We start from the raw sequence: 27,822 nt of genomic DNA, 5'->3' as shown, positions 1-27,822 counted from the left end.
CCTTCCAGATTCTCCGGGGATGGCCGGAGTATTTCCTTACCGAGGGCCGGGCAACCCGGTGCCCGGCCCTCTAGCCCCGCTGCCGGACTACATGTCGGAGGAGAAGCTGCAGGAGAAAGGTGAACGCGTGCGCGCGAAGCGCCTGCAGGCCGGGAGGCTTGGGGGTGGGAGTGCGCGTGCGCGTAGTGGGTTTGTGGCCATTCTTCCTGTTCAGCGTCAAAACATTCGATGTCAGCTCACTTGCTAGCCCCATTTATTTTTTCATCTAATCGAGTCTTGCAGACAGACAGTGGTTGAAACATTGGGGCGACGATAGCGATAAAGACAAAACCCACCTTACATTGCAGTGAAGTATGCACACACACCAAAAAAGACCTTCAAAAATCTGTAACAGAAATGTGATAATGTGATGAGGGAAAAAGTAACAGCAGGAGATGACACAGCTGACTTAATGTGCAAACCCCTGTTGCATTTACCTGACAGGAGCTTAACCTAGAGCAAGAGGTGGGGATGATTGAGCTAATGTCATATAGTCCTTTTTTTTTTTTTTTTTTTTAAGATTGATTTATGCATACAAGAACTAGGGTACAGGCCAGAGGTGCAGGAGGTGAGAGGACTCACCAGAGACAGAGTGGGGAGCAGAACAGGCAGATTTGACTGAAATATACTGCTGAGGGGAGCAGTGGGCAAGACGGGAGAGGTCTGCTGTGCTGTGTAGGTTGCTCCTTGGTCTGCTGCACTATGTGGGTTGCTCCTTGGCCCACCTGGACTCGAACTCGTGCTGCAGAGGCTGCAGATAGCTTCGCAGTGCTGTGCTTTAACCCCTTGCACCACCAGGGAGGCCCTGTTGTGCAGTCCTTTAAACCGAGGTGTCTTTGTAGCCCGAAAATGGCAGCAGTTGCAAGCCAAGCGTTATGCCGAAAAACGGAAATTTGGATTTGTGGATGCTCAGAAGGAAGACATGCCCCCAGAACATGTCAGAAAGATCATTCGAGACCATGGAGACATGACCAACAGGAAATTTCGCCATGACAAAAGAGTCTACTTGGGGTAAAGAAATATTTTATTTGATGTTTCACCACTTTTCCTTACCCCATATTGCAGTCCTGGATAGCTGTTCTCTTGCTTTGGGACAAAAATCTTTGACAACTTTCCTTGGAGGATGTGAGCGAGGGGGAAAAATACTAGAACTCTGTCACGATTTCCAGATCTTTTAGTTATGTTCTTTAGTGCCCTAATTTATCTCCCTGATCTGAAACGAGAACTTTAATTTGTCTTGTTGATGCTTTGATAAGATGTTCCTATCTGAAGCTCACAGTAGAAGTTTTGGGCATTCTTGTGCATTCTTTTTTTTTTTAATTAATTAATTTTTTATTTTAATATTTATCATTTTTTAATGTGCATTCTTGCCTATAATTCCTCAGTGACCAGAATTTTGAGACTTTGAGGTATTTAACTCCTGAGGTCCCTGTATTCTTGTTTTTCTCTCCCCAAATTGAGTGATCACAGGTACAAAAAAATGCCTTCGCAGAATTTTCTTTTTTTTTTTTTCCTCAGAATTTTCTGTAGAATGTGGTGCTATGATACCCTGTGGCTTCTTTGCATGGGTACAGGTAGCAGAGCACCTTGTCATTTCTAATAATCTCTTCTTAATGTTGCAGTGCCCTAAAGTACATGCCCCATGCAGTCCTCAAGCTCTTGGAGAACATGCCGATGCCTTGGGAGCAGATTCGGGATGTGCCTGTGCTGTATCACATCACTGGAGCTATTTCCTTTGTCAATGAAATACCTTGGGTCATTGAGCCTGTCTACATCTCCCAGTGGGGGTGAGCAGGGCTGGAATATGGTGGGTGGTAGAGGTGTATGGGTGGCAGTGGGCAGAAATGGTTGTGTGACATTGTTGACTTTCAGGTCTATGTGGATTATGATGCGTCGAGAAAAAAGAGACAGGAGGCATTTCAAGAGGATGCGTTTCCCCCCTTTTGATGATGAAGAGCCACCTTTGGACTATGCTGACAATATCCTAGATGTTGAGCCACTGGAGGCTATTCAGCTAGAGCTGGACCCTGAGGAGGATGCCCCTGTGTTGGACTGGTTCTATGATCACCAGCCGTTGAGGGACAGCAGAAAGTGAGTGATAGTTGGAGTTTACCACTCCTGGGAGAGTTTTGGACCTCGAGGAGTCCTGAGAGTACAACATGTACTATGACTTGGCTAGTTGGTATACCTACTTGACATGGCCTTCTCTTTGTTATCTAGGTATGTGAATGGCTCCACTTACCAGCGCTGGCAGTTTACATTGCCTATGATGTCCACTCTCTACCGCCTGGCTAATCAGCTTCTGACAGACTTGGTAGATGACAACTACTTCTATCTATTTGATCTGAAGGCCTTCTTTACCTCTAAGGCACTCAATATGGCCATTCCTGGAGGCCCCAAATTTGAACCTCTTGTTCGGGACATCAACCTACAGTAAGTTAGAGTGTAAGGCTTTTAGGTACCTTGGGTTGAATAAAATCTAATCTTGGCCTTTAAGTTCCCATTGTAACTTTCAAACTCACCAGTTGGTGTGCTTATCTTTGATTTGTGTCTTAGGGATGAGGACTGGAATGAATTTAATGATATTAACAAGATCATCATCCGACAGCCCATCCGCACTGAATACAAGATTGCTTTTCCATACTTGTACAACAACCTTCCACACCATGTCCACCTCACCTGGTAAGAGCTGGAATAAAAGCGGGGGCAATTGGAAGGATGGTGTTTAGGAAAATCATGATTGAGTCTTCTTTCATTTCAGGTACCACACTCCTAATGTTGTGTTCATCAAAACTGAGGATCCCGATTTGCCGGCTTTCTACTTTGATCCTTTGATCAACCCAATTTCCCATAGACACTCTGTTAAGGTGAGAGAAAGGGATGTTCGATCTCAGAGCTTCCAAGAGAAATTCCTGGGTATGGCTGAAGTGTTAGCAGATAAAAATCCAGCTAGCTGGAGACATGTTTTTTATCCCTCTAAGTGTTCCCCTGGAGCTGTATGTTAATTTGAGTGTTTAGCATTGGACTCAATCCAAGTTGTTGGTATAATCTTGGTTTCTGTGATGATTCATCTGGGGTTCATCGTTATTCCTCTGGGACTCTCTAGTCTATTCTGGTCTGTTTCTGTTGTGTTCTTTTTCTTCACTCTTAAATCCTTTTATTGAGATGTAACTCACTGAACATACAGTTCGCCCACTTCAGTGTTTCTTTGTTTATTCAGAGTTGTGCAGTCATTATCACAGGTAACTTCAGTACTTTTTGTTATCCTAAAAAAGGTACCGTACTTACTAGTAGTGACTCCCGTTTCCACCCAATCTCCCTTCCCTAGGCAATTTCTGATCTATTTTCTCACTATAGATTTGCCTATTTTGGACATTTCATACAAATGGAAACATACACTTGTGATCTTTTGTGATTGATTTCTTACACTTAGAATCTTGTTTTTGATGTTCATCCACATTTCATTGTGTTCTTAATATGAACAGAATGCCTTCCCTAAGCCCAGTGCTTGAAGCTTGAGCAGGAGGTGACTGCAGTGTTTACCTCTTATGATATCGGGGCTCCTAAGGGAGGCCTTTGGTGGTGAGCCATTTGGGGTGTGAGTACTGTTGCTTGCTGTTCTGGTTGGCCCTGACTTGTTCTCTGCTCCCTCGGCCCCCTTTGCCCTGGCCCTTTAGGGCTTCTTTTGTCAGGCAGCCCAGTTTCCATGGCAGATGTAGCCACTGTGCTTGGCCCCAGAGAGTTTCCCTCTCATCCCAAGTCTCTGCCCAGTTTAGTGGGAGCTGAACCCTTGGGGTTCTTCTTTCAGAGCCAGGAACCGTTGCCGGATGATGATGAGGAGTTTGAGCTTCCAGAGTTTGTAGAGCCCTTCCTGAAGGACACACCCCTCTACACAGACAATACAGCCAATGGCATTGCCCTGCTTTGGGCTCCAAGGCCCTTCAACCTACGTTCTGGTCGTACCCGCCGGGCCCTGGACATCCCCCTTGTCAAGAACTGGTAAGGCTTCTGTGGGAGGCAGTGGTAGTGGATATATCGGAGAAAACACTTCCAGCTGGATGGGTTTAAAGCCTGGACCAGAGTGACTGGAAGGATCTTATTTTTCTAGGTATGACTAACTTGTTTTTCTAGGTATCGTGAGCATTGTCCTGCTGGGCAGCCTGTGAAAGTGAGGGTCTCCTACCAGAAGCTGCTTAAGTACTATGTTCTGAATGCTCTGAAGCACCGACCCCCAAAAGCCCAAAAGAAGAGGTAAGTACCTGAAGGGCCCTGTTCAGACTTCTCTTGTTCCTAAGATACCAAGAGGCTAACTCTCCATCTCCTTATTTCCACCCCAGGTATCTGTTCCGCTCCTTTAAAGCTACCAAATTCTTTCAGTCCACGAAGCTGGACTGGGTAGAGGTGGGGCTACAGGTTTGCCGCCAGGGCTACAACATGCTCAATCTTCTCATTCACCGTAAAAATCTCAACTATCTGCACCTGGATTACAACTTCAACCTTAAGCCTGTCAAGACGCTCACTACTAAGGTGTGTGTATTGGATCTTAGGGGGTCTCGAACTTGAGGGATGGACTGGTTTTGCCCTGGTCCCTAGGGAAGATATTTATGCAGTTAGAACCTTTTCTGAATAATTTTTCTGTTTTTGTCATTTTGTCTAGGAAAGAAAGAAATCTCGTTTTGGGAATGCTTTTCATCTTTGTCGAGAAGTTCTGCGTTTAACTAAGCTGGTGGTGGACAGTCATGTGCAGTATCGATTGGGCAATGTGGATGCCTTCCAGGTGAGGCTAGGTAGCCCCAACCTCTGCTCAGGGAGGGAAACTGAGTAAAGTGTGCACAGATCACGGAACTGGCTCTAGCATTAAAGCTTCATGGGCAATTGTGTTGCAGCTAGCAGATGGATTGCAATATATCTTCGCCCATGTGGGACAGCTGACGGGCATGTACCGATACAAATACAAGCTGATGCGGCAGATTCGTATGTGCAAGGACCTTAAGCATCTCATCTACTACCGCTTCAACACGGTGGGACTCTACCCTGTTATATTTAACCTTCTCAGATCCATTGTAATTTTTATATCTATTCTGGACTTTTTCCAGGGACTTATTTATGGAGAAGCTCTGAGTGTGTCATTTTGTCCTCACCTTGTGGATCTCAACACTTTCCCTTAAAGCGCACCTTTAAGTCTAAATGTGAAAACCCAGTTACTGGTTCCTGCTTTAAAATTGCTCATTTACCACATTTTAGATGTTGAGGTTCCAGAACTTTCCCTTTTTCCCCTTTACAGCCCCACACCTGCCCAATTTTTTTGTTGTTGTTCTCTAAATGAATTGCTAACTTGAATTCTTGATCTCTGCTTGGGATTACAGGGCCCTGTAGGGAAGGGCCCTGGCTGTGGCTTCTGGGCAGCTGGCTGGCGGGTCTGGCTGTTTTTCATGCGTGGCATCACCCCTTTACTGGAGCGATGGCTGGGCAACCTTCTGGCCCGGCAATTTGAAGGTAAGTGGTTTTTCTCTCCAACTCCTGTATTTGCTTCAAGGACAGCTCCTGTGACTTCCCATTTTTTCCCCTGCCAAGTTTGAATCTGTGAGAACCTCTTGCAGGATTCTCTCTCTTCAAGTTTGAGCTATTATTCTGCTTCTTGGACTCCTTTTTGAGATCTTGAGGTTATTAAGCATTTGTGGGATAAAAATTCCCGTGAAGCATAGTTGAGGATATTTGAGATAGCTGCTTTTTTTTTTGCATATGCCGGGTATGTGGATGTTTTGTTAATACTTACTGATTTCATTGTAATCAAGAGTAATTGGTGGGGTGTGGGGGAGGCTTTAAGAAGTAAACATAATGGCAAAGACTCTTGAATTTAGTCATTTTGACTTCTAAACCAATGCTTGAAGGAATCTTTTGATCACTTCTAGGCCGACACTCAAAGGGGGTTGCAAAGACTGTAACAAAGCAGCGTGTTGAGTCTCATTTTGACCTTGAGCTTCGGGCCGCTGTGATGCATGACATCCTGGACATGATGCCTGAGGGGATCAAACAGAACAAGGCCCGGACAATCTTGCAGCACCTCAGTGAAGCCTGGCGCTGCTGGAAGGCCAACATTCCCTGGAAGGTAGGCCTCCCCAAATCATAAGGGTGCATGGACTCATCTTCCAGGAATTAGGATTATCACTCCCGGAAGGTCTTAGGGGGTTAGCTGGCTCCCATCACATTCTCATTGTACTTTTTGCACTTTCAGGTTCCTGGGCTGCCAACACCCATAGAGAATATGATCCTTCGTTATGTGAAGGCCAAGGCTGACTGGTGGACCAACACTGCCCATTACAACCGAGAACGAATCCGCCGTGGGGCCACTGTGGACAAGACTGTTTGCAAAAAGAATCTGGGCCGCCTCACCCGTCTCTACCTGAAGGCAGAACAAGAGCGGCAGCATAACTACCTGAAGGTCGGGCAGAGTAGGCTGGGCTGGGGAGGGGTGGCAGGAGGGTAGATGCGGAGTTGGAATCATACCTTATCCTGGAGGGCTTGAGCCATAGGTGGGAAAGCTAATTATTGCATCTACCTTGTAGGACGGCCCTTACATCACTGCAGAGGAAGCAGTGGCGGTGTACACTACCACTGTGCATTGGTTGGAAAGCCGTAGGTTTTCACCCATCCCGTTTCCCCCACTCTCCTACAAGCACGACACCAAGTTGCTCATCTTGGCCTTGGAGCGGCTCAAGGAAGCTTATAGGTGAGTAGAGTAGATGGGTTCTTTGAGGATGTGACGGGAGGGAATGGCATCGTTTCAGAGTCCAAAGAAAGAAGCCAGTCCTTTCTTGGCTTGAGTTCTTCTTGGTTTTCTCATTTATGTTTCCTTTTGCCTTGCCAGTGTAAAATCTCGTTTAAACCAGTCTCAGAGGGAAGAGCTTGGTCTGATTGAGCAGGCCTATGACAACCCCCATGAAGCATTGTCCCGCATCAAACGTCATCTCCTCACACAGAGAGCTTTTAAAGAAGTAAGTGAGATGCCCTACAAGTTATATTTTGGCAATGTTCTTTCTTTATGGCAACCACAGTGGCAAATTGACTCACATGATTAGTGGATTGGTGTAAGCCAGCTTCCCTGTTCCATAGGTGGGCATTGAGTTCATGGATCTCTATAGCCATTTGGTGCCAGTGTATGATGTGGAGCCACTGGAGAAGATAACTGACGCATATCTGGACCAGTACTTGTGGTATGAAGCTGACAAGCGCCGCCTTTTCCCGCCCTGGATCAAGCCTGCTGACACAGAACCACCACCTCTGCTTGTTTACAAGTGGTGCCAAGGTAATGGGATTGTTCTCTGAGGAAGGTGAATTGAGTTCTCCATCAAAATTCTTATCAGAACAGCACAATTGGTTTACTGTCTTATTGGTATAGAACCAAGGAAATAGTGTTGTTAAACTAAAAGCTGACACTCCTGGCAGTGCAGATGAATGAATGGAGTGGTAGTGGGGTTGGGATATTTATGGAATATGATAGTCACTCTAGGCAATAATCCTGAAAGGGAATTTCTAATTTGCTGGTGCCTTGTGTTACCGACTTCCCAGGCATCAATAACCTGCAGGATGTGTGGGAGACAAGTGAGGGCGAGTGCAATGTCATGTTGGAATCACGCTTTGAGAAGATGTATGAAAAGATCGACTTGACCCTACTTAATAGGCTGCTGCGACTCATTGTAGACCACAATATAGCTGACTACATGACAGCCAAGAACAACGTTGTCATCAACTATAAGGTTTGCTTTAGGCTCAGGGCAGCATGGAATTTGGTGATGGTGGGGAGGGGGCGGGCATGGGTGTCTGTCCTACCGACATAGGACGTCCTCAGGGGAAGATAAAAGAGGATAGGCCTTGGAGAAGCCTGGGACTTAGCCTAGGTTTAGAGTTCTTAAGAATTCTAAGTCTTTCTTTCTAGGATATGAACCATACGAATTCATATGGGATCATCAGAGGTCTGCAGTTTGCCTCCTTCATCGTGCAATATTATGGCTTGGTGATGGATCTGCTTGTATTGGGACTGCACCGGGCCAGTGAGATGGCTGGACCTCCTCAGATGCCAAATGATTTTCTCAGTTTCCAGGACATAGCCACCGAGGCTGCCCACCCCATCCGTCTCTTCTGCAGATACATTGATCGTATCCATATTTTCTTCAGGTGCGGGCTTGCCTGGCTTCTTATCCCTGCAGGGCATTGAGGCATATGTCCTGCCTCTGGAGAAGTACCTGCCGTGCCTTAGTAGAGTTGCTGCTGTGTTGGGGTCCTAAAATGGAATCAGTCCTATGAGTAGGGTAGAGGTTGGCGGGGCGCTCTTATGGGGCTGTGGGTCTCGGGAGATCCCCGTGTATTTAGGCTTCAGCAGTACACTTTGCCTGATGTAGGTTCACAGCAGATGAGGCTCGGGACCTAATTCAGCGCTACCTGACAGAGCACCCTGATCCTAACAATGAAAACATCGTTGGCTATAACAACAAGAAGTGCTGGCCCCGAGATGCCCGCATGCGCCTCATGAAGCATGATGTCAACTTGTGAGTCTGAGTTGGGACTATGGGGACTGGAAGGAGCCAGCTTGAGGGGCCCAGAGAGCAATTAGCGGGAATTCATGAACTTGCATCCTGGCTGGGAGGAGTGTGTTTTGTTGGGGTGTCAGTCTGGCCTTTGAGGGGGAAGCTGCTTCTAGGAGACTGATGTGCTCATCTGTTCTTTGTGGGCAGGGGTCGGGCAGTGTTCTGGGACATTAAGAACCGCCTGCCACGGTCAGTGACTACAGTTCAGTGGGAGAACAGCTTCGTGTCTGTGTACAGTAAGGACAACCCCAACCTGCTGTTCAACATGTGTGGCTTTGAATGCCGTATCCTACCTAAATGCCGCACCAGCTATGAGGAGTTCACACACAAGGATGGGGTCTGGAACCTGCAGAATGAGGTAGAGTCTGGGAAGGGGGCTAGGAGTAGCAGTAGTTTCCCTGTAACTTGGGGGTAAGTGTGGGTGAGGAACACTGGTATGCCTTTTTTTATTATCACTCTGTTGATCCTTGTTGGGTGAGTAGGTTTTTTAGTGGTGGGCAGAATTTGTCCTGCTCCAATGGCATTTTCAGAGATAAGTTAACACTGACCTTGTGGTTTAGGTTACTAAGGAGCGGACAGCTCAGTGTTTCCTCCGCGTGGATGATGAGTCAATGCAGCGCTTTCACAACCGTGTGCGTCAAATTCTGATGGCCTCTGGCTCCACCACTTTCACTAAGGTACAGAAGGCAATTAACTCCAGCCTCTTTCATGTCTTCTATCCATTTTGCATCCCTCTCAAGTCTTCCTCTGTGTTTGCTGTTGTGTTCAAGGCTTTATGCACACATTATCTGTAAGATAGGGTCTCTACCTTTGTTGCTCTCACTGCCTAATTGGAGGAACAGATGTTGTGGAGGGCATTGCCTGCCACTCTAAGAAGTCTGTTTCTTAGCATGAGTGACATTTTCAGACCTTTTGTTTAATTCTAATTGTAGGATTACCCAGGGAAAGTATAGATTGATAATAGCTGAGGGATGGGTTTGGAAGAGTAGGGAGCACTGAGAAGCAGTGTGGTCAGACTGGAGAGTGCTGTGTCATGGGAGCCAAGGTGTCAGGAGTGTCCAGGATGGGAGTCGGTATTTAACAGTGTTGTTGCCTTGAAAGTGTTTCGGTTAGATATGACCTGAAATGTAGCCATTCAACTTGGCAGTCAAGACATTGGTGGGGCCTCCCTGGTGGTGCAGGGGTTAAAGACAGCACTATCAAGCTATCGCCAGACACTGAAGCAGGAGTTCGATCCACAGCCAGCCAGGGAGCAACCCACATGGCACAGCAGACCTCTCCTGCCTCGCCTGCTATTCCTCTCAGTGGTGTGTTTTAGTAGATCTGCCTGTTCTCTCCCCATTCTCTCTGGTGAATCCTCTCATCCCCTGCATCTTTGGCTTGCACCCCAGTTTTTTTTTAAAGATTTATTTATGCATACAAGAACTGGGGTATAGGCCAGAGGTGTGGGGGGTGAAAGGATTCACCAGAGACAGAATGGGGAGCAGAACAGGCAAATCTACTGATATACTGCTGAGGAGAGCAGTGGGCGAGACAGGAGAAGTCTGCTGTGCTATGTGGGACTCCTCCCTGGCCGGGGATCGAACTGGTGCTTCAGTGGCTGTGGATAGCTTCATAGGCTGCGTGTTAACCCCTTGTGCCACCTGGGAGGCCCCTATACCCCAGTTCTTGTATGCATAAATAAATACTTTTTTTTAAAAAGACAATATTGGTGACCTTAGCAAGAACTGTTTCAGCAATGGGATAAAAGCCAGATTGCAGTGGGCGAAACTGTGTGTGAAATGAGGGAGTGGAATGGAGACACCCAGAGTTGTTGATTGCCAGGGTTGGATTAAGAGAGGAAGGACATTAGATGCCATCTAGAGGGAGATAAAGTCAAGACAGCTATTTTTGAATAGTTACGACTTGAGTATGCTTACATTAACAAGGAACAAATAGCTCTTCAGACTACAACAGAAAGTGTGGTATTGATCTATCAATGTTCTGGAGAAGCTGAGCAGGACAGAGTAAAGGGCAAGCAGAGAAAACATCCTTGGAATCTAATAGAAAATTGACACAGATTTCCCATTTACTTTCTGCCCCCACATATGCATAACCTACCCCATTATCAGTGTCACTCACCAGACTGGTATATTTTTTACCAAGGATGAACTTATATTCACATCATAATCACCGCAGGTCCTAGTTTACCTTATGGTTCACTCTTGGTGGTGTTTAGTGGGGTTAGAACAACTGTATAATGGCATATATCCGTCATTATGAAATCATACAGAGTATTTCCACTGTTTTGCAAATCCTATTCTCTGCTCATCCCCCACACACATTTATTTTTAAATGGAAAAAAAAGTGTTGTCTAATGTACCAAGGGTCAAGAGGATACAGTGAAAGCTCCCAGTTGATTTTTTTTTTAAGATTTATGTTATTTATGCATATGAGAACCTGGGGGGGTAGGCCAGAGGTATGGGGGTGGAAGGGGTAAGAGGACTCACCAGAGACAGAGTGGGGAGCAGAACAGGTGGATCTACTGAAATACACTGCTGAGGGGAGCAGCGGGTGAAACAGGAGAGATCTGGTGAGCCATGTGGGTTAGCTCCCTGGCCAGGGATTGATCTCAGACTGTCATAATGTTAGCTCTGAGACTTAACTGCTAGACCCCAGGGAGGCCCTAATTTTCAAATACTTGAGGATTTTCCAGGTATTTTTGTTACTAGTTTGATTCCATTACAGTCAGAAAATATACTCTCTATATTGCTAGTTTTTTCAGGTGTACTTATTTTATGGCCTAGCATCTATGATGTATTAAGGTGATTGTTGTTATTGGATAGGATGTTTTGTAAATACTGATTAGTGGATTAAAAGAAATTTAAAGGTTTATTTATGCAAAGAAGAACTGGGTTGTAGGCCAGTAATCCCATCAGTATATTTTTTACTTCTACATATTCTAATTTTTGGTCTCTGTAAGTTCCACTTGAACTTGTTTTTCTCTCATTTTCATATTTTTCTTTATATATGTAAACATAATTACAAGGTTTTTGATAGCCTTTTTAAGGTCACTGTCTATTCTGTTACCTGTAATGTTTCTAGGTCTATTTGTTGAGGATTTTTCTCCTTTTTTTTTTTTTAAGATTTATTTATTTATGCATACAAGAACTGGGGTACAGGCCAGAGGTGTGTGTGGGGGGGGATGTCTGAGAGGATTCACCAGAGACAGTGGGAAACAGAACAGCAGATTGACTGAAATACACTGCTGAGGGGAGCAGCTGGCGAGACAAGAAAGGTCTGCTGCACCATGTGGGTAGATCCCTGGCTGGCTGGGGATCAAACTCTTGCTGCAGAGGTTGCAGGTAGCTTCATAGTGTTGTGCTTAACCCCTTGTGCCATCAGGGAGGCTGTGCCATATGTGAGTTAGCTGGGGATCCAACTCACGTGGTAGCATTGATAGTGCTGAGACTTAACCCCTATGCCACCAGGGAGGCTCCTATTATATTCCTTTATTTTTTTTTTTAATTTTAAAAAAATTTTTTTTTTAAATAGAGGCATGCTTTATTTATTTATTTATTTGTTTGTTTGTTTTTTGTTTATACATGCACTGGGTACAGTCAGAAGTGCGGGAGATTGAGAGAATTCACCAGAGCCAGAGCGGGGAGCAGAGCAGGCAGAAGGACCTAAGTACACTGCTGAGGGGAGCAGCGGGCGGCAGGAGAGGTCTGCGCGCCATGTGGGACCCTCCTCCGTTGGCCGGGGAGCAGCCGGGGATCGAACCGGCGCCACAGAGGCCGCGGGCAGCCTCGCAACCCAGCGCTCAACCACTGCGCCACTGGGGAGGCCCTATTATATTCCTTTAAAGAGCATTAAGTTGTGGGCCTCCCCAGTGGCGCAGTGGTTGAGCATTGGGTTGCGGAGCTGCCTGCAGCCTCTGCAGCACTATTCGATCCCCGGCTGGCGGGTGAGGGTCCCACATCGTGCACAGACCTCTCCTGCCGCCCGCTGCTCTCCTCAGCAGTGTACTTCGTCAGTCTGCCTGCTCTGCTCTCCGCTCTGACTGGTGAATTCTCTCACCCTCCCGCACTTCTGACTGTACCCAGTACTTGTATAAATAAATAAATAAATATTTTAAAAAAAAAAAAAAAGAGTATTAAGTTGTGTTCTTATGTGCAGTTTAGCCATTTGTAAATTATTATAGTTTGTCCCTTTTGAGCCTTGCTTTTCAGCTTTGTTATAGCAAATAGCAACACCCTTTATTATTTATTTATTTATTTTAAATGCTTTCCTTTTTTTTTTCTCCCTGAAGATTTATTTATTTATTCATACAAGCACTGGGTACAGTCAGAAGCACGGGAGGGTGGGAGAATTCACCAGAGCCAGAGCAGGGAGCAGAACAGGCAGATTGTGGAATTACACTGCGAGGGGAGCAGTGGGCAGCAGGAGAGGTCTGCACGCCATGTGGGACCCTCACCCGGAGCTGCAGAGGCCGTGGGCAGCTTTGCAACCCAGCGCTCAACCACTGCGCCACGGGGGAGGCCCAGCACCCTTTATTTTAAGGCTAATTTGCCTTCATTATTAAGTTGATAACTTTCTGGGTACTCTACCCAATTTCCATGTATTACTAGGTCTCAGCTCTGGCTGTGGGAACACAAAATTTTCTAGGCTTATATGAGCTGTGGGACAATTCAGCCTACTGCTTTTGGGTCTTTCTTTGACATCAGGGAGTAATGCGTACAGATAGGTATTAAACCAAAAACTAAGGGACATCGGCTCATGAATCTCCAGACCTCTTTTTTTTGTACTTTTTTCAGTCTCTTTATTCTCTCCGGTGCGCTACCACACAAATTCTAGCTGCCTTGACCTCCTAAACTCTGGCTCTTAATTTCATCAGAGCCATTAGAATCTGTTTCCATTATCCCTTCATGTATGTGCTATAATTTGAAAATGCCACTAGACTGTAAACTGGGGCATGTGTAGGACTCACTTCGTTTGTTCCCCTTTTCTCAAGATTTATAGCCTGTGCTGCTTGTTTGTCAGTTGCCTGAAAATAATGTTTTATGTATCTCATTTAGTTTTCTACTTCTTGTTGGGAAGGGAGTTTCTGTGGTCCACTAGTTTTTATTCTCCCATTAAAATTTAATAGTTTTTTCACCTCTCTTCCTTCTCCCCCACCTACCATGGGATTACTAACTGTATTTGGTTTTATTTTAATAGTGATTTAGTGCCTAAATTTTTATTTGAAATGAAATTAACACTTAAAGTATATGATTTATAGCCATAAGAAAGGAGGAAATGCACCCATTTCAACAAAATGGAGGTAATATTAATTATATGCAGTAAAGTAAGTCAAAACAATAAAAACAAATACTGGGCCCCTGTGTAGCAGACAATTCGATAACAGAACACTTTCAAAAACTAGTGCACATAAGTAAGCATTGTAAGAGCTCTGAGGTTAAGAGGTAAAAGAGAGGGAAAGCGACAAGAGACACAAAGGATGGTAAATGTCTAGTGAAACCCTAGCTACAGAGAGGTCTATAGTGGTTTATGCGGCACTTAGAGATGTAAATAGGTTTTCAGAGTCAGGTGTCATAGTCAAGATATTAACAGGAGCCACCAGGGGGGTTCTAAGAAAAAAAGAGAAGTCATAATAAAAATTAAATAAGGTAGGGCCTCCCCGGTGGCGCAGCGGTTGAGCGCTGGGTTGCGAGGCTGCCCGCGGCCTCTGCGGCGCCGGTTCGATCCCCGGCTGCTCCCTGGCCACCGGAGGAGGGTCCCACGTGGCGCGCAGACCTCTCCTGCCGCCCGCTGCTCCCCTCAGCAGTGTACTTCGGTCCTTCTGCCTGCTCTGCTCCCCGCTCTGGCTCTGGTGGATTCTCTCACCCTCCCGCGCTTCTGACTGTACCCAGTGCATGTATAAACAAACAAACAAACAAATAAATAAATAAAACATGCCTCTATTTAAATAAATAAATAAATAGATAGATAAATAAATAAATAAGGTATACAGTTGTGGTTTTCAGTATAGTCATAAAATTGTGTGACCAACACTTCTATCCAATTCCAAAACATTTTTATCACCCCCAAAAGGAATACTATACCAATTAATCACTCACTCTCCATTGTCTCCCACTGACCAACTCCTGGCAGCTGTTATTCTACTGTCTCAATGCATTTGCTAATCTGAGCATTTCCTATAAATGGAATCTTGGAATACGTGGCCATTTTTTGTGTGACTTCTTTTTTTAAGCACAATGGTTTCAAGGTTCATCCTTCTAATAACTTATAACATGTACCCTGTTACTTTTTGTGGCTGAATAATACTCCCTTATAACCATTGCAGTGTATGTGAAAGAGTTATCTCATCATGGTTTTAATTTACACCCCCCTAGTGGGAGTGAGCTCAAATCTTTCTTGACAACTAGGGAGAATGTAACTAACTGGACCAGTTAGTCACCTACCCCTACCTCTAATGACTCATCTGTAATTCTTTCCCACTATCTCAGATTGTGAATAAGTGGAACACAGCTCTCATTGGCCTCATGACATACTTTCGGGAGGCTGTGGTGAATACCCAGGAACTCCTGGATTTGTTGGTGAAGTGTGAGAACAAGATCCAGACACGTATCAAGATTGGTCTCAACTCTAAGATGCCAAGTCGATTTCCCCCGGTTGTGTTCTATACCCCTAAAGAGTTGGGTGGACTTGGCATGCTCTCGATGGGTCATGTGCTCATCCCTCAGTCCGACCTCAGGTAGGACTTATCTGAAAATTTTGCTAGACGCTGAGGGTAAGGGATGTTTCTTTAAGACTTTTTTCCCTTCTAATCCTGGTTGTGCCCCAAAACAGGTGGTCCAAGCAGACAGATGTAGGTATCACTCACTTTCGTTCAGGAATGAGCCATGAAGAAGACCAGCTGATTCCCAATTTGTACCGCTACATACAGCCATGGGAGAGTGAATTTATTGATTCTCAGCGGGTCTGGGCTGAGTATGCACTCAAGAGACAAGAAGCCATTGCTCAGAACAGGTAGGCATCCAGAAGATGATAGCAGTCCTGTAGAAGGTGAGGGGGTACCTGTTTAGCCCTGTCCGGAGGTTGGGGGAAGTGCACACAGCACACTGTATTTTAGTGAAGACAGGAAGTAGGTTCTAGCTCTGACCCCAATTGTTGGCCAGGGAGAAATGTTAAACTCTTTATATCAGCGTGTATTTGACTTTATTATTATTATTATTTTTTTTTTTTTTGGCAGACGACTGACCTTAGAAGATCTAGAAGATTCATGGGATCGTGGCATTCCTCGAATCAACACCCTCTTCCAGAAAGATAGGCACACATTGGCCTATGATAAGGGCTGGCGTGTTCGAACTGATTTTAAGCAGTACCAGGTACCAGGAGGAGATAGTTGAGAGATTTTTCTCTGAATTAGGAGAATACTTGGCCATGCCGGGATCCTGGGGCAGTAGCTCCTCAGAAGCTTGACCATATCTGTCTTCTTGCCATCCAGGTTTTGAAGCAGAACCCTTTCTGGTGGACACACCAGCGGCATGATGGGAAGCTCTGGAACCTGAACAACTACCGTACTGACATGATCCAGGCCCTAGGTGGTGTAGAAGGCATTCTGGAACACACACTCTTTAAGGGCACTTACTTCCCTACCTGGGAGGGTCTTTTCTGGTGAGAATCCTCCTCTTCCCTTAGAGTGACTCATTACAACCTTTTGAGTTCTCCTTCTATGCTTTTGTGGTCTAAAGTGGTATTTCCACTGCCAGGATGTCGCTAGTGCCATAGGAAATGGCAGACCTTTCCTGTTTTCTTGTTCCCAGGGAGAAAGCCAGTGGTTTTGAGGAATCTATGAAGTGGAAGAAGCTAACTAATGCTCAGCGATCAGGGTTGAATCAGATTCCCAATCGTAGATTCACCCTTTGGTGGTCCCCAACCATCAACCGAGCCAATGTGAGTGTGGTTTGTAGACATGGGAAGCTAAAAACAAGTGTTTCTACTTAGCTATGTCCTAAGAACCGAAGCCTCACACACTTTTCCCTATCAGGTATACGTAGGCTTTCAAGTACAGCTGGACTTGACAGGTATCTTCATGCATGGCAAGATCCCCACTCTGAAGATCTCTCTTATCCAGATTTTCCGAGCTCACTTGTGGCAGAAGATCCATGAGAGCATCGTTATGGACTTGTGTCAGGTGGGCTAAAATTGAAGGGGGAGGAGGCTCCCAAACAGGTCACCTCGCTCCTTTGGGTGTGGAAGCACTGATAACAAGATTTCTGTTGTGGTACCTGTTATAATAAATTCGACAAGTCCTTATTCTAAGTGGGCCTCCAAATTAAGTCATAACTTTTCCAATTTTGCTTCCAGGTTTTTGACCAGGAACTGGATGCACTGGAAATTGAGACGGTACAGAAGGAGACAATCCATCCCCGGAAGTCCTATAAGATGAACTCTTCCTGTGCTGATATCCTACTTTTTGCCTCCTATAAGTGGAATGTCTCCCGACCCTCATTGCTAGCAGACTCCAAGTGAGTGCCTATGACCCAGCCCTCGGCATTCAGAAACCTTAGTTTTACTGATCTAGCAGTACTACTTGGGGAATTACCCTTAGTTGCCTTTTTCCCAAACTTGGAGCCAGTGCTACTTCTGAATCCTATTAATACCAACATCCAGGTCTGCTGATTCCCTGAGGGGTATTACTGATCTAGAACAGGCAGAGGGGATGGTTTGGGGGCTTAGATGTGATAATTGGGAGAATTCTGGTTCTGGGGACATCAGTTGTGCTTTCTTGGACTCCTAATCCCTCTCTACCTGCAGGGATGTGATGGACAGTACCACCACTCAGAAGTATTGGATTGATATCCAGTTACGCTGGGGGGATTATGATTCCCATGACATTGAGCGCTATGCCCGGGCCAAGTTCCTGGACTACACCACAGACAACATGAGTATCTACCCTTCACCCACAGGTGTGCTCATTGCCATTGACCTGGCATATAATCTGCACAGGTAAGCTGGGACTGACAAGCTTGTATTTTCCGTTAGCCCCATGCTTTAATGTACATGTAATTTTTAGTTTGTCTGGTAAGATGAGGTTTGGGATATTCTTCTGGGTTACTAATTTTTCCCTGTCTCTGTGTACATAAGGAGATGCTTGTCAGTCTTGCCAGCAGTCTGTCTTCTCTAGAGTTGTAGTTTGCCTTATTCTTAAACCTGTCAGTGGGTCTTATCTTTTCTTGCCTCTTCTACCCTCACAGTGCCTATGGAAACTGGTTCCCAGGCAGCAAACCTCTCATACAACAGGCCATGGCTAAGATCATGAAGGCAAACCCTGCCTTGTATGTGTTACGTGAACGGATCCGGAAAGGACTGCAACTCTATTCTTCTGAGCCCACTGAGCCCTATCTGTCCTCTCAGAACTATGGTGAACTCTTCTCGAACCAAATTATCTGGTTTGTGGATGACACTAATGTCTATAGAGTGACTATCCACAAGGTGAATTTTGAAGCATTGTAGGGTTGTAGGACTCTAGATATGCCTACTTGAGGGTAATTGGGCAAGTGGGTACATACTGGGATGGAGACAGGATGATTGTGTCTAGGCCATACTAACTGATGTGATCATTTTTTATTCCACCCCACACTACCCCTATTCTTCAGACCTTTGAAGGGAATTTAACAACGAAGCCCATCAATGGAGCCATCTTCATTTTCAACCCACGCACAGGACAGCTCTTCCTCAAGATAATCCACACATCTGTGTGGGCTGGACAGAAGCGTTTGGGACAGGTGAGTAGATGAAGGATAGACTGTTGGACCTTGTTGCCTCTTGCTCTTTAGTGAGTGGATGTGGGTGTGCTCTCTACTATTTCAACCTATTAATATGGTTGGACTGGCCTGTGTGATTACTATGATTGCAAGATGCCCTTAGCAATAATCATTGAAAAATAAAACTTTATTATTTACATGACTTGGAAATTATGCAGCACACCTGGGGCCACATAATGAGATAAGTGCATAGGGTGTGTGCATAGGCCTGGGGTTCTGCTTTTATTGGGATTGAGAGTGGGAGAATTTAGAGTTTCTTAGGCTTGCTCTTTATTGGTAAATTTGAAACATAAAAAATGAGAATGGAAAGCACAGGAGAAAACGAATAGCCCAAATGGTCAGTTATAAATCAAGATCTTTAAAGTAAAGGGGTCTTTGTGGGAATAGGAGACCTGACTCTATAGCTACTCTTGTGGCTGCCACTGCGTCTATTTAAGATAAGCTGAAGTGGAAGCCTCTCAAATCAAACCTTAAGTTAGGCACTTGGATTACCGGAAGACAAAACCCAACTTTAAGGGCTTATGCTACAGAGGTTGTACATGAAAGTCTCCTTTTTCCTCTGTTGAAAGATTATGGGCATCTCATTTCAACTGTTTCCCTGAATTACTTAGGAAATTTTCTCCTGTAGGAGGCTGAGTATGTGTGGTCCTTCATTACCAAGCAGCTGCTCTCTGCTTCCTGACTCTTGAATTTATCTTGAACTGGGCTGCCAGAAAGGGAACAAACATTCTTAAAAATATCACTTTAGGGCCTCCCCGGTGGCGCAGCGGTTGGGCGCTGGGTTGCGAAGCTGCCTGCAGCCTCTGCGGCGCCGGCTCGATCCCCGGCTGCTCCCTGGCCACCGGAGGAGGGTCCCACATGGCGCGCAGACCTCTCCTGCCGCCCGCTGCTCCCCTCAGCAGCGTACTTCGGTCCTTCTGCCTGCTCTGCTCCCCGCTCTGGCTCTGGTGAATTCTCTCACCCTCCCGCGCTTCTGACTGTACCCAGTGCATGTGTAAACGAACGAACAAACAAACAAATAAATAAAAAAAAAACAAAACATGCCTCTTAAAAAAAAAAAATATATATATATCACTTTAACCAGATTTCTTAACATCAAAATCTTTGGTCATCCCCCTTTTGCTGCATTAACTTTTCTTTGGCTTCTCGTACACTTGCCATTTGCCTGGGATGTAACCTGAATAGCTGCAATTGCTTTTCCTTTATAGCATGTCTTCTCTTGCAGTCAGTCCAGGGTCCTAGTATCCCACATCCCTGTTGCTCATCTCCACTTATGTGACTTTGCTCATATAGCTCTCACTTTCTAGAGAAAATTCCCATGTTCCCTTTGTTAATCACAGTCTTACTCATCCTTTCAGAGCTATTTTTAAAAAAGATTTATTTTATTTATTTATGCATATAAGAACTGGACTGCAGGCCAGAGGTGGGGGTGGGGGAGGGTGAGAGGATTCACCAGAGACAGAGTGGGGAACAGAATAGGTGGATCTACTGAAATACACTGCTGAGGGGAGCAGCAGATGAGGCAGGAGAGGTCTGCTGTACCATGTGGGTTAGCTCCCTGCCTGGCTGGGGATTGAACTCGTGCTACAGTGGCTGGCAGTAGCTTGATAGTGCTGAGACTTTAACCCCTGCACCACCAGGGAGGCCCTCAGATCTCTTTTTGAGGGCAGTTTTTTATGACCTTTGTCCACCTTTTGTACCTGCTGTATATAGCATATACCTGTACTGACTTAATGATGTTGTACAAGTTGTCTAGCCAGCTAGGTTGAAACATTCCTTTTGGGCAAAGCCATTTGACTTTTTTTTTTTTATTATTTGTGCATATAAGAACTAGGGTATAGGCCAGAGGTGTGGAGGGTGAGATGATTCACCAGAGGAAGAGTGGGGAGCAGAGCAGGCAGAGTGTCTGAAATATACTGCTGAGGGGAGCAGCAGGTGAGTCAGGAGAGATCTGCTGTGCCATGTGGGTAGCTCCCTGGCCAGGAATCAAACTTGTGCTGTGGTGGACAGCTTCATAGTTTGCATCTTAATTCCTTGCTCCAACAGGGACTCCCCCCCCCCTTTTTTTTTTAAAGATTTATTTATGCGTACAAGAACTGGGGTACAGGCCAGAGGTGCAGGGGGTGAGAGGATTCACCCAGCGATAGAGGGAAACAGAACAGGCAGACTGACTGAAATACACTGCTGAGGGGAGCAGCAGGCGAAACAGGAGAGGTATGCTATGCCATGTGGGTTAGCACCCTGGCCGGGGATCGAACTCATGCTACATTGGCTGTGGATAGCTTCATAGTGCTGAGACTTAACTCCTTGCACCACCAGGGAGGCCCTGGATCTTCTGTTTTAGTCCGTCTGGACAATTAGAGACTCCATTTCTATTTTCTTCTTTTTCTCTTATAGTTGGCCAAGTGGAAGACAGCTGAGGAAGTAGCTGCCTTGATCCGATCTCTTCCTGTGGAGGAGCAGCCCAAACAGATCATTGTCACAAGGAAGGGCATGTTGGATCCATTGGAGGTGAGAAGTGAATGATGTAGAAGAAAGGAGGCCTGCAGGCAGGCTCTGTTTCTAATCATAGACTTGACCTTATCTCAGGTGCACTTGCTGGACTTTCCCAATATCGTGATCAAAGGATCAGAGCTGCAGCTCCCCTTCCAGGCTTGTCTCAAGGTGGAAAAATTTGGGGACCTCATCCTTAAAGCTACTGAGCCACAGATGGTTCTTTTCAACCTCTATGATGACTGGCTAAAGACTATCTCATCTTACACGGTATGAAGCCACCTCAACAAAAGGGTCACTCTAGGAATGGTTTGGGGCCATAAGATCTATGTCGTTATCTTTTTCCACAAGTCACTTGTCAGGCCATTTTTACATCTTCAATTTGTAAATTAGACAGTGACGCTGTGCCTTTCATAGCACCGTGATTTGTGAGAGGCTGAGGGCCAGGCAGCGCTTTAGAGTTTGAGATCAATTCCTAGGTTCTCTGGAAGGATAGAGTAGTGGGGAGGGAAAGAACATCAAGTGGTTGGCCTGCCCCCATACTGCCACATCTCTTCCCAGGCCTTCTCCCGCCTCATCCTGATTCTGCGCGCCCTTCATGTAAACAATGACCGGGCAAAGGTGATCCTAAAACCAGACAAGACTACCATTACTGAACCACACCACATCTGGCCCACTCTGACGGATGAGGAATGGATCAAGGTGGAGGTGCAGCTCAAGGATCTTATCTTGGCTGACTATGGCAAGAAAAACAAGTGAGCAGTGATGGGGGGGGGGGAGGCCAAATGAGTGTCTCAGTCTATGGTTTCTGGGGTTTTTTTAAGGGATTTTTTTTAACACAGGCTCAGATGTTACTCAGAAAGTAATCCTAAAAATTGCCATTTTGACCAGGGCATTTCTTTACTGTTTATGCATTGCAGGAAGTTTTAACATCCAGACCCCCACATATACTGCTTATATCACACTCATGTGCATGCAGATACAACCCTTCCTGTCATTATGGAAACAAAAGGTCCATAGATTTCTCAGTAACTCCCTAGGTTGACTGACAATACCAACTCTGATTGGAAGCATTGTTGTGGGGGTTCCATATTTGACACCTGTCTTGTGCCATGGCACTTTATGCTGAGGAAAAGTGGACGAAGTGGACGGGTTCCATATTTGACACCTGTCCTGTGCCATGGCACTTTATGCTGATGAAAAGTGGACGGGTGCTGAGCAGGTTTGAGTGTGACTAAAAGGTATACATGCACAGGGCCATCCTGGGAGGTGACAGATTTTACCATTGTTAGTACATCTCTGCTTTATGTTGAGGATAATCTGGGGCAAGAGTATGGGGTTTGCCTGTCCCACTAAATTATACTCTTGCCATTGAGATATACATGACCCAAGGGGAAGGGATTGTTGTGGTATGACCCTCACTTGTTCTGCAGTGTGAATGTAGCATCACTGACACAGTCAGAAATTCGAGACATCATCCTGGGTATGGAGATCTCGGCACCATCACAGCAGCGGCAACAGATAGCTGAAATTGAGAAGCAGACCAAGGAACAGTCACAGTTGACTGCAACTCAGACTCGCACTGTCAACAAGCACGGAGACGAGATCATCACCTCTACTACTAGTAATTACGAAACCCAGACTTTCTCATCGAAGACTGAATGGAGGGTCAGGTAATGGTAAAAGGCGAGAGGGGTAGGGATGGAAAGACCTACTGTTGCTACCTAAGGTACTTAGGTTAAGAAACACTGACATTACTTACCTAATTTTAGGGCCATTTCTGCTGCCAATCTGCATCTAAGGACTAATCACATCTATGTTTCATCTGATGACATCAAAGAGACTGGTTACACTTACATTCTTCCTAAGAATGTGCTTAAGAAGTTTATCTGCATATCTGACCTTCGGGCCCAAGTGAGTAAACTTGCTCAGCTAGGTCACAATGTGTGTCCACTGTTTTATGGATAAAACTCAACTGAGATTTCCTGGACTTTTAGATGTGGGTTTTTATTTTTAATATTTATTTCCTTATGCATACAGGAGCTGGGATGTAAGCCAGAGGTATGGGGGGTGAGAGGATTCACCAGAGACACAGTGGGGAGCAGAACAGGCAGATCTACTGATACACACTGGTGAAGGGAGCAGCAGGCGAGACAAAGAGAGGTCTGCTGCGCCATGTGGGTTAGCTCCTTGACCAGGGATCGGGGATCAAATTCATGCTTCAGAGGCTGCTGATAGCTTCATAGTGCTGAGACTTAACCCTTTGTGCCACCAGGGAGGCCCTTGAGATGTTGGTTTTAAGATTTATGGATGAGAAAATATACAGGGTTAGTGAAAACAGGAGGAGGGTTTTGGCACTCAGAAGATGTCAAAATATACTGTAAAGCTATGGCAATTAGAATGATGTAGTTTAGCCCTAGAAGTTACTGAAAAGGGCCTTGCAGATAGTTAGAAATCAGGTCATGTTTATATAATAAATGTGGTGTGGCAAATTTGGGGTTAAGGATGCCTTACATGGGGCCTCCCTGGTGGTGCAGGGGTTAAAGCCTCAGTGCTATCAAGCTATTGACAGCCATTGCTACAGGCCTTTGATCCCCAGCCAGGGAGCTAACCCACATGGTACAGCAAACCTCTCCTGTCTTGCCCACTGTTTCCCTCAGCATTGTATTTCAGTTGATCCGCCTGTTCTGCTCCCCACTCTGTCTCTGGTGAATCTTCACCCCCGCACCTTCTGCCTACGCCCCAGTTCTTGTATGCGTAAATAAATACAAATCTTTTTTTTTAAAAAGGGGATGCTTTACAATATTCAAATAGGAAAAGAAGGGTAGACCCCTATCTTATACCACTTACAAAAATCTAGATAAAGATCTGGGTGTAAAATATTAAACTATAGAATATATGAGAAGATGCTTGACTTTAACTTAGGGGAAAACCCTTTTTTTCAAATGATTTTTGTGTGTGTGTGTGTATAAATGAGCTGGGGTGTAGGCCACAGGTATAGGGGGTGAGAGGATTCACCTGAGAGAGTGAGGAGCAGAAAAGCAGATTTACTGAAATTCACTGCTGAGGAGAGCAGTGGGTGAGACCGGAGAGTCCTGTTGCGCCATATGTGGGTTAGCTCCCTGGCTGGGAATCAAACTCATGCTGCAGTGGCTGGCAGTAGCACTGAGACTTAAACCCTGTGCCTCCTAGGAGGCCCTGGAAAACCCTTTTTAATAGAAAACACAAAGCCATAGGTCCTCCCCGGTGGCGCAAGGGGTTAAACACAGCACTGTGAAGCAGTCTGCAGACTCTGCAGCACAGGTTTGATCCCTGGCCTGCCAGGGAGCTACCCACATGGCATAGCAGACCTCTCCTATCTCACCTGATTTCCTCAGCAGTGTATTTCATTCAGTCTGCCTGTTCTGTTCCCCACTCTGACTCTGGTGAATCCTCTCACCCCCCCGCACACACACCTTTGTCCTGTATCCCCCTGTACCCCAGTTCTTATATGCATAAATAAATAAATCTTTAGAAAAAGTAAAACAGAGCCATAGGCAAAATAACTTGAGTAAGACAAAGTACTACCAAAAAAACCCTAAAATCGGGCCTCCCTGGTGGTGCAGGAGGTTGAGATGCAACCTGTGAGGCTCTTGGCACTCTCTGCAGCATGAGTTCGATTCCCCACCAGGGAGATACCCACGTGGCGCAGCAGACCTCTCTGGCTCGCCCGCTGCTCCCCTCAGCAGTGTATTTCAGTCAGTCTGCCTGTTCTGTTCCCTGCTTTGTCTCTGGTGAATCCTTTCACCCCCTGTACCTCTGGCCTGTACCCCAGTTCTTGTATGCATAAATAAATATTTAAAAAAAAAACCCTAAAATCAGGAAGAAAATATGTAATTCTAAAATAATGGATTAGCATCTAGAATAGGGAATCCTCAGAAGTTGACTTTTTTAAAAAAAGGATTTATTTATTTATGCATATAAGAACTGGGGTATAGGCCAGAGGTGCGGGGGTGAGAGGAGTCACCAGAGACACAGTGGGGAGCAAAACAGGCAGATCTAATGAAATACACTGCTGAGCGGAGCAGTGGGCGAAACAGGAGAGGTCTGCTGTGCTATGTGGGTCACCTTCCTGGCCGGGGATTGAACTCGTGGTGCAGTAGTTATGGATAGCTTCATAGTGCTGACGCTCAACCCCTTGCGCCACCAGGGAGGCCCAGAAGTTGACTTTTAAAAACAAGGTTAGTATAAGGCCTCCCTTGTGGTGTAGGGGTTGAGTCTCAGTGCTATCACCACTACATCCTGAATTCCATCCCTAGCCAGTGAGCTCAACCGCATATGGCGCAGCAGACCTCTCATGTCTTGTCCACTGCTCCCCTCAGCAGCGTATTTCAGTAAATCCACCTGTACTGCTACCCACCTGTCTCTGGTGAATCCTCTCAAACCCCCCCTCACCCATTGCACTTCTGGCCTACACCCCAGTTTTTCTATGCATAAATAAATCTTTTTTTTTGTTTTTAATAGATATTCTTTTTTTTTTTTTTTTTAATAGAGGCATGCTTTATTTATTTGTTTGCTGGGTTGTTTGTTTGTTTTGTTTATACATGCACTGGGTACAGTCAGAAGCGCGGGAGGGTGAGAGAATTCACCAGAGCCAGAGCGGGGAGCAGAGCAGGCAGAAGGACCGAAGTACACTGCTGAGGGGAGCAGCGGGCGGCAGGAGGGGTCTGCGCGCCATGTGGGACCCTCCTCCGGTGGCCGGGGAGCAGCTGGGGATCGAACCGGCGCCGCATAGGCCGCGGGCAGCTTCGCAACCCAGCGCTCAACTGCTGCGCCACCAGGGAGGCCCAAATAAATCTTTAAAAAACAAAAACAGGGCCTCTCTGGTGGCGCAAGGGGTTGGGATGCAACATATGAGGCTGTCTGCAGCCACTGCAGCACGAGTTCAATTCCCAGCCAGGGAGCTGCCCTGGTGCAACAGACCTCTCCTAACTCACCCACTGCTCCCCTCAGCAGTGTGTTTTGGTCAGTCCCCTTGTTGTGTTCCGCACTCTGTCTCTGGTGAATCCTCTCACCCCCCTACACCTCTGGCCTATACCCCAGTTCTTGTATGCATAAATAAATAAATCTTTTAAAAAACAAAAACAGGGTAAGTGTAGAAGAATGTCAAAGAAGAAGGTAATTCAAAAAAGCAATTACAGATGGCAAATATTGTAAAAAAAAGATACTTTACTACTAATCTGGGACATTCATATTTTTAAAAATACCAATTTGTAACTCAAGAATTTAAGCTTGCTGGGCCTCCCCGGTGGCGCAGCGGTTGAGCGCTGGGCTGCGAAGCTGCCCGCAGCCTCTACAGCTCCGGTTCTTTCCCTGACCACCAGGGAGGGTCCCACATGGCATGCAGACCTCTCCTGCCGTGCCTGCTGCTCCCTTCAGCAGTGTATTTTGTCAGTGTATTTTGTCATTCTACCTGTTCTGCTCCCTGCTCTGGCTCTGGTGAATTCTCTCACCTTCCTGCGCTTCTGACTGTACCCAGTGCTTGTATAAATAAATAAATAAATCTTTAAAAAAAAAAATTAAGCTTGCTAATGTAATGACCTGTGTGAGTTTTACATTTAATATTTAAATTCTTAAAATTCACTGAGTGATCAGTTTGTTTATGAATATTATAATCAATTGGGAAACGTGTGCAGTGCCAATTCTAGGACTTCACTTGAGATTCTGATATAAGACTGAGATAGGAGGTCCATGTTTTAACATTTTGTAAAAGTGCCCCAGGCGATGATGCTGACACTTTGAAGAACTCTGTCCTCGCTTTTGGGGAAGGAAAGGAAACACCTGACAGCTTACGTCTGGACTGATACTGAGAATTATTTTGGTTCTTGACTCCCTTGCATCTAGATTGCAGGATACTTGTATGGTGTGAGTCCACCAGATAACCCCCAGGTGAAGGAGATTCGCTGCATTGTCATGGTACCACAGTGGGGCACTCACCAGACTGTGCACCTGCCTGGCCAGCTGCCTCAGCATGAGTACCTCAAGGTCAGTGATGATAAAGCTTAGGGACAGTGGTGACTTGGTGATGACGGGGGCATATTACACTTAGGGTAGTAGGATTCCTGTCTATAGACGGGGCACTAAATAGCTTTTTACTCCTCTTTGCTTATAGGAGATGGAACCCTTAGGTTGGATCCACACTCAGCCCAATGAATCCCCACAACTGTCACCCCAGGATGTCACCACCCATGCCAAGATCATGGCTGACAACCCGTCTTGGGATGGCGAGAAGACCATTATCATCACCTGCAGGTGGGCGTGGGCGCACTTGGGAGGAAGTATATTGGGGTAGGCATTGCAGGCTCAGATGGTGTTGTGAGCTGACACTCTCCTCATTCCTCTTCCAGCTTCACACCTGGCTCCTGCACTTTGACAGCCTACAAGCTAACCCCTAGTGGCTATGAATGGGGCCGCCAGAACACAGACAAAGGCAACAACCCTAAGGGCTACCTACCCTCGCACTATGAGAGGGTCCAGATGCTGTTGTCAGACCGCTTCCTTGGTTTCTTTATGGTTCCTGCCCAGTCCTCGTGGAACTACAACTTCATGGGTAAGTGGTGGAATACACAGAAGTGGGGGCGGGTTAGACCGTCACTTTGAGCACTTAGGGCGCAACTCTGGTTCAGAGATGGCCCCAGGGCCAAGAATGGGTGAGGCAGGTAGACCTTACTAACACTGGATCTTTCCTTCTACCCCAAGGTGTTCGGCATGATCCCAATATGAAGTATGAACTGCAGCTGGCAAACCCCAAAGAGTTCTACCACGAGGTGCACAGGCCTTCCCACTTCCTTAACTTTGCCCTCCTGCAGGAGGGAGAGGTTTACTCTGCGGACCGGGAGGACCTCTATGCCTAG

The 27,822-nt window shown here is 46.0% G+C and overlaps 1 protein-coding gene across 1 annotated transcript; it reads left to right on the top strand.

Annotated features, from left to right (window-relative positions):
- Window positions 1-19: 19 nt before the first annotated feature.
- On the top strand, window positions 20-27,822 carry PRPF8 (pre-mRNA processing factor 8; the record flags this gene model as incomplete). The annotated part of the gene is made up of 42 exons (XM_084236822.1): window positions 20-119; window positions 882-1,050; window positions 1,662-1,826; window positions 1,912-2,130; window positions 2,260-2,472; window positions 2,596-2,721; window positions 2,801-2,906; window positions 3,848-4,038; window positions 4,171-4,290; window positions 4,377-4,566; window positions 4,697-4,816; window positions 4,926-5,060; window positions 5,406-5,535; window positions 5,952-6,148; window positions 6,275-6,481; window positions 6,606-6,769; window positions 6,908-7,034; window positions 7,153-7,345; window positions 7,609-7,796; window positions 7,976-8,214; window positions 8,439-8,585; window positions 8,772-8,982; window positions 9,185-9,301; window positions 15,113-15,360; window positions 15,456-15,635; window positions 15,859-15,994; window positions 16,114-16,283; window positions 16,433-16,562; window positions 16,657-16,803; window positions 16,977-17,137; window positions 17,427-17,618; window positions 17,867-18,104; window positions 18,269-18,397; window positions 20,834-20,947; window positions 21,026-21,199; window positions 21,491-21,684; window positions 22,363-22,602; window positions 22,702-22,843; window positions 26,813-26,953; window positions 27,081-27,220; window positions 27,316-27,518; window positions 27,668-27,822. 42 exons carry the CDS (start codon window positions 20-22, stop codon window positions 27,820-27,822), a joined length of 7,008 nt encoding a protein of 2,335 aa, XP_084092948.1.

This window comes from Talpa europaea (assembly GCF_964194135.1).
Source record: "Talpa europaea genome assembly, chromosome: 7".
In the NCBI taxonomy this organism is placed as follows: domain Eukaryota; kingdom Metazoa; phylum Chordata; class Mammalia; order Eulipotyphla; family Talpidae; genus Talpa; species Talpa europaea.
The sequence above is the reverse complement of the archived record's forward strand: the minus strand, read 5'-3'. Positions and strand labels throughout refer to the sequence as shown.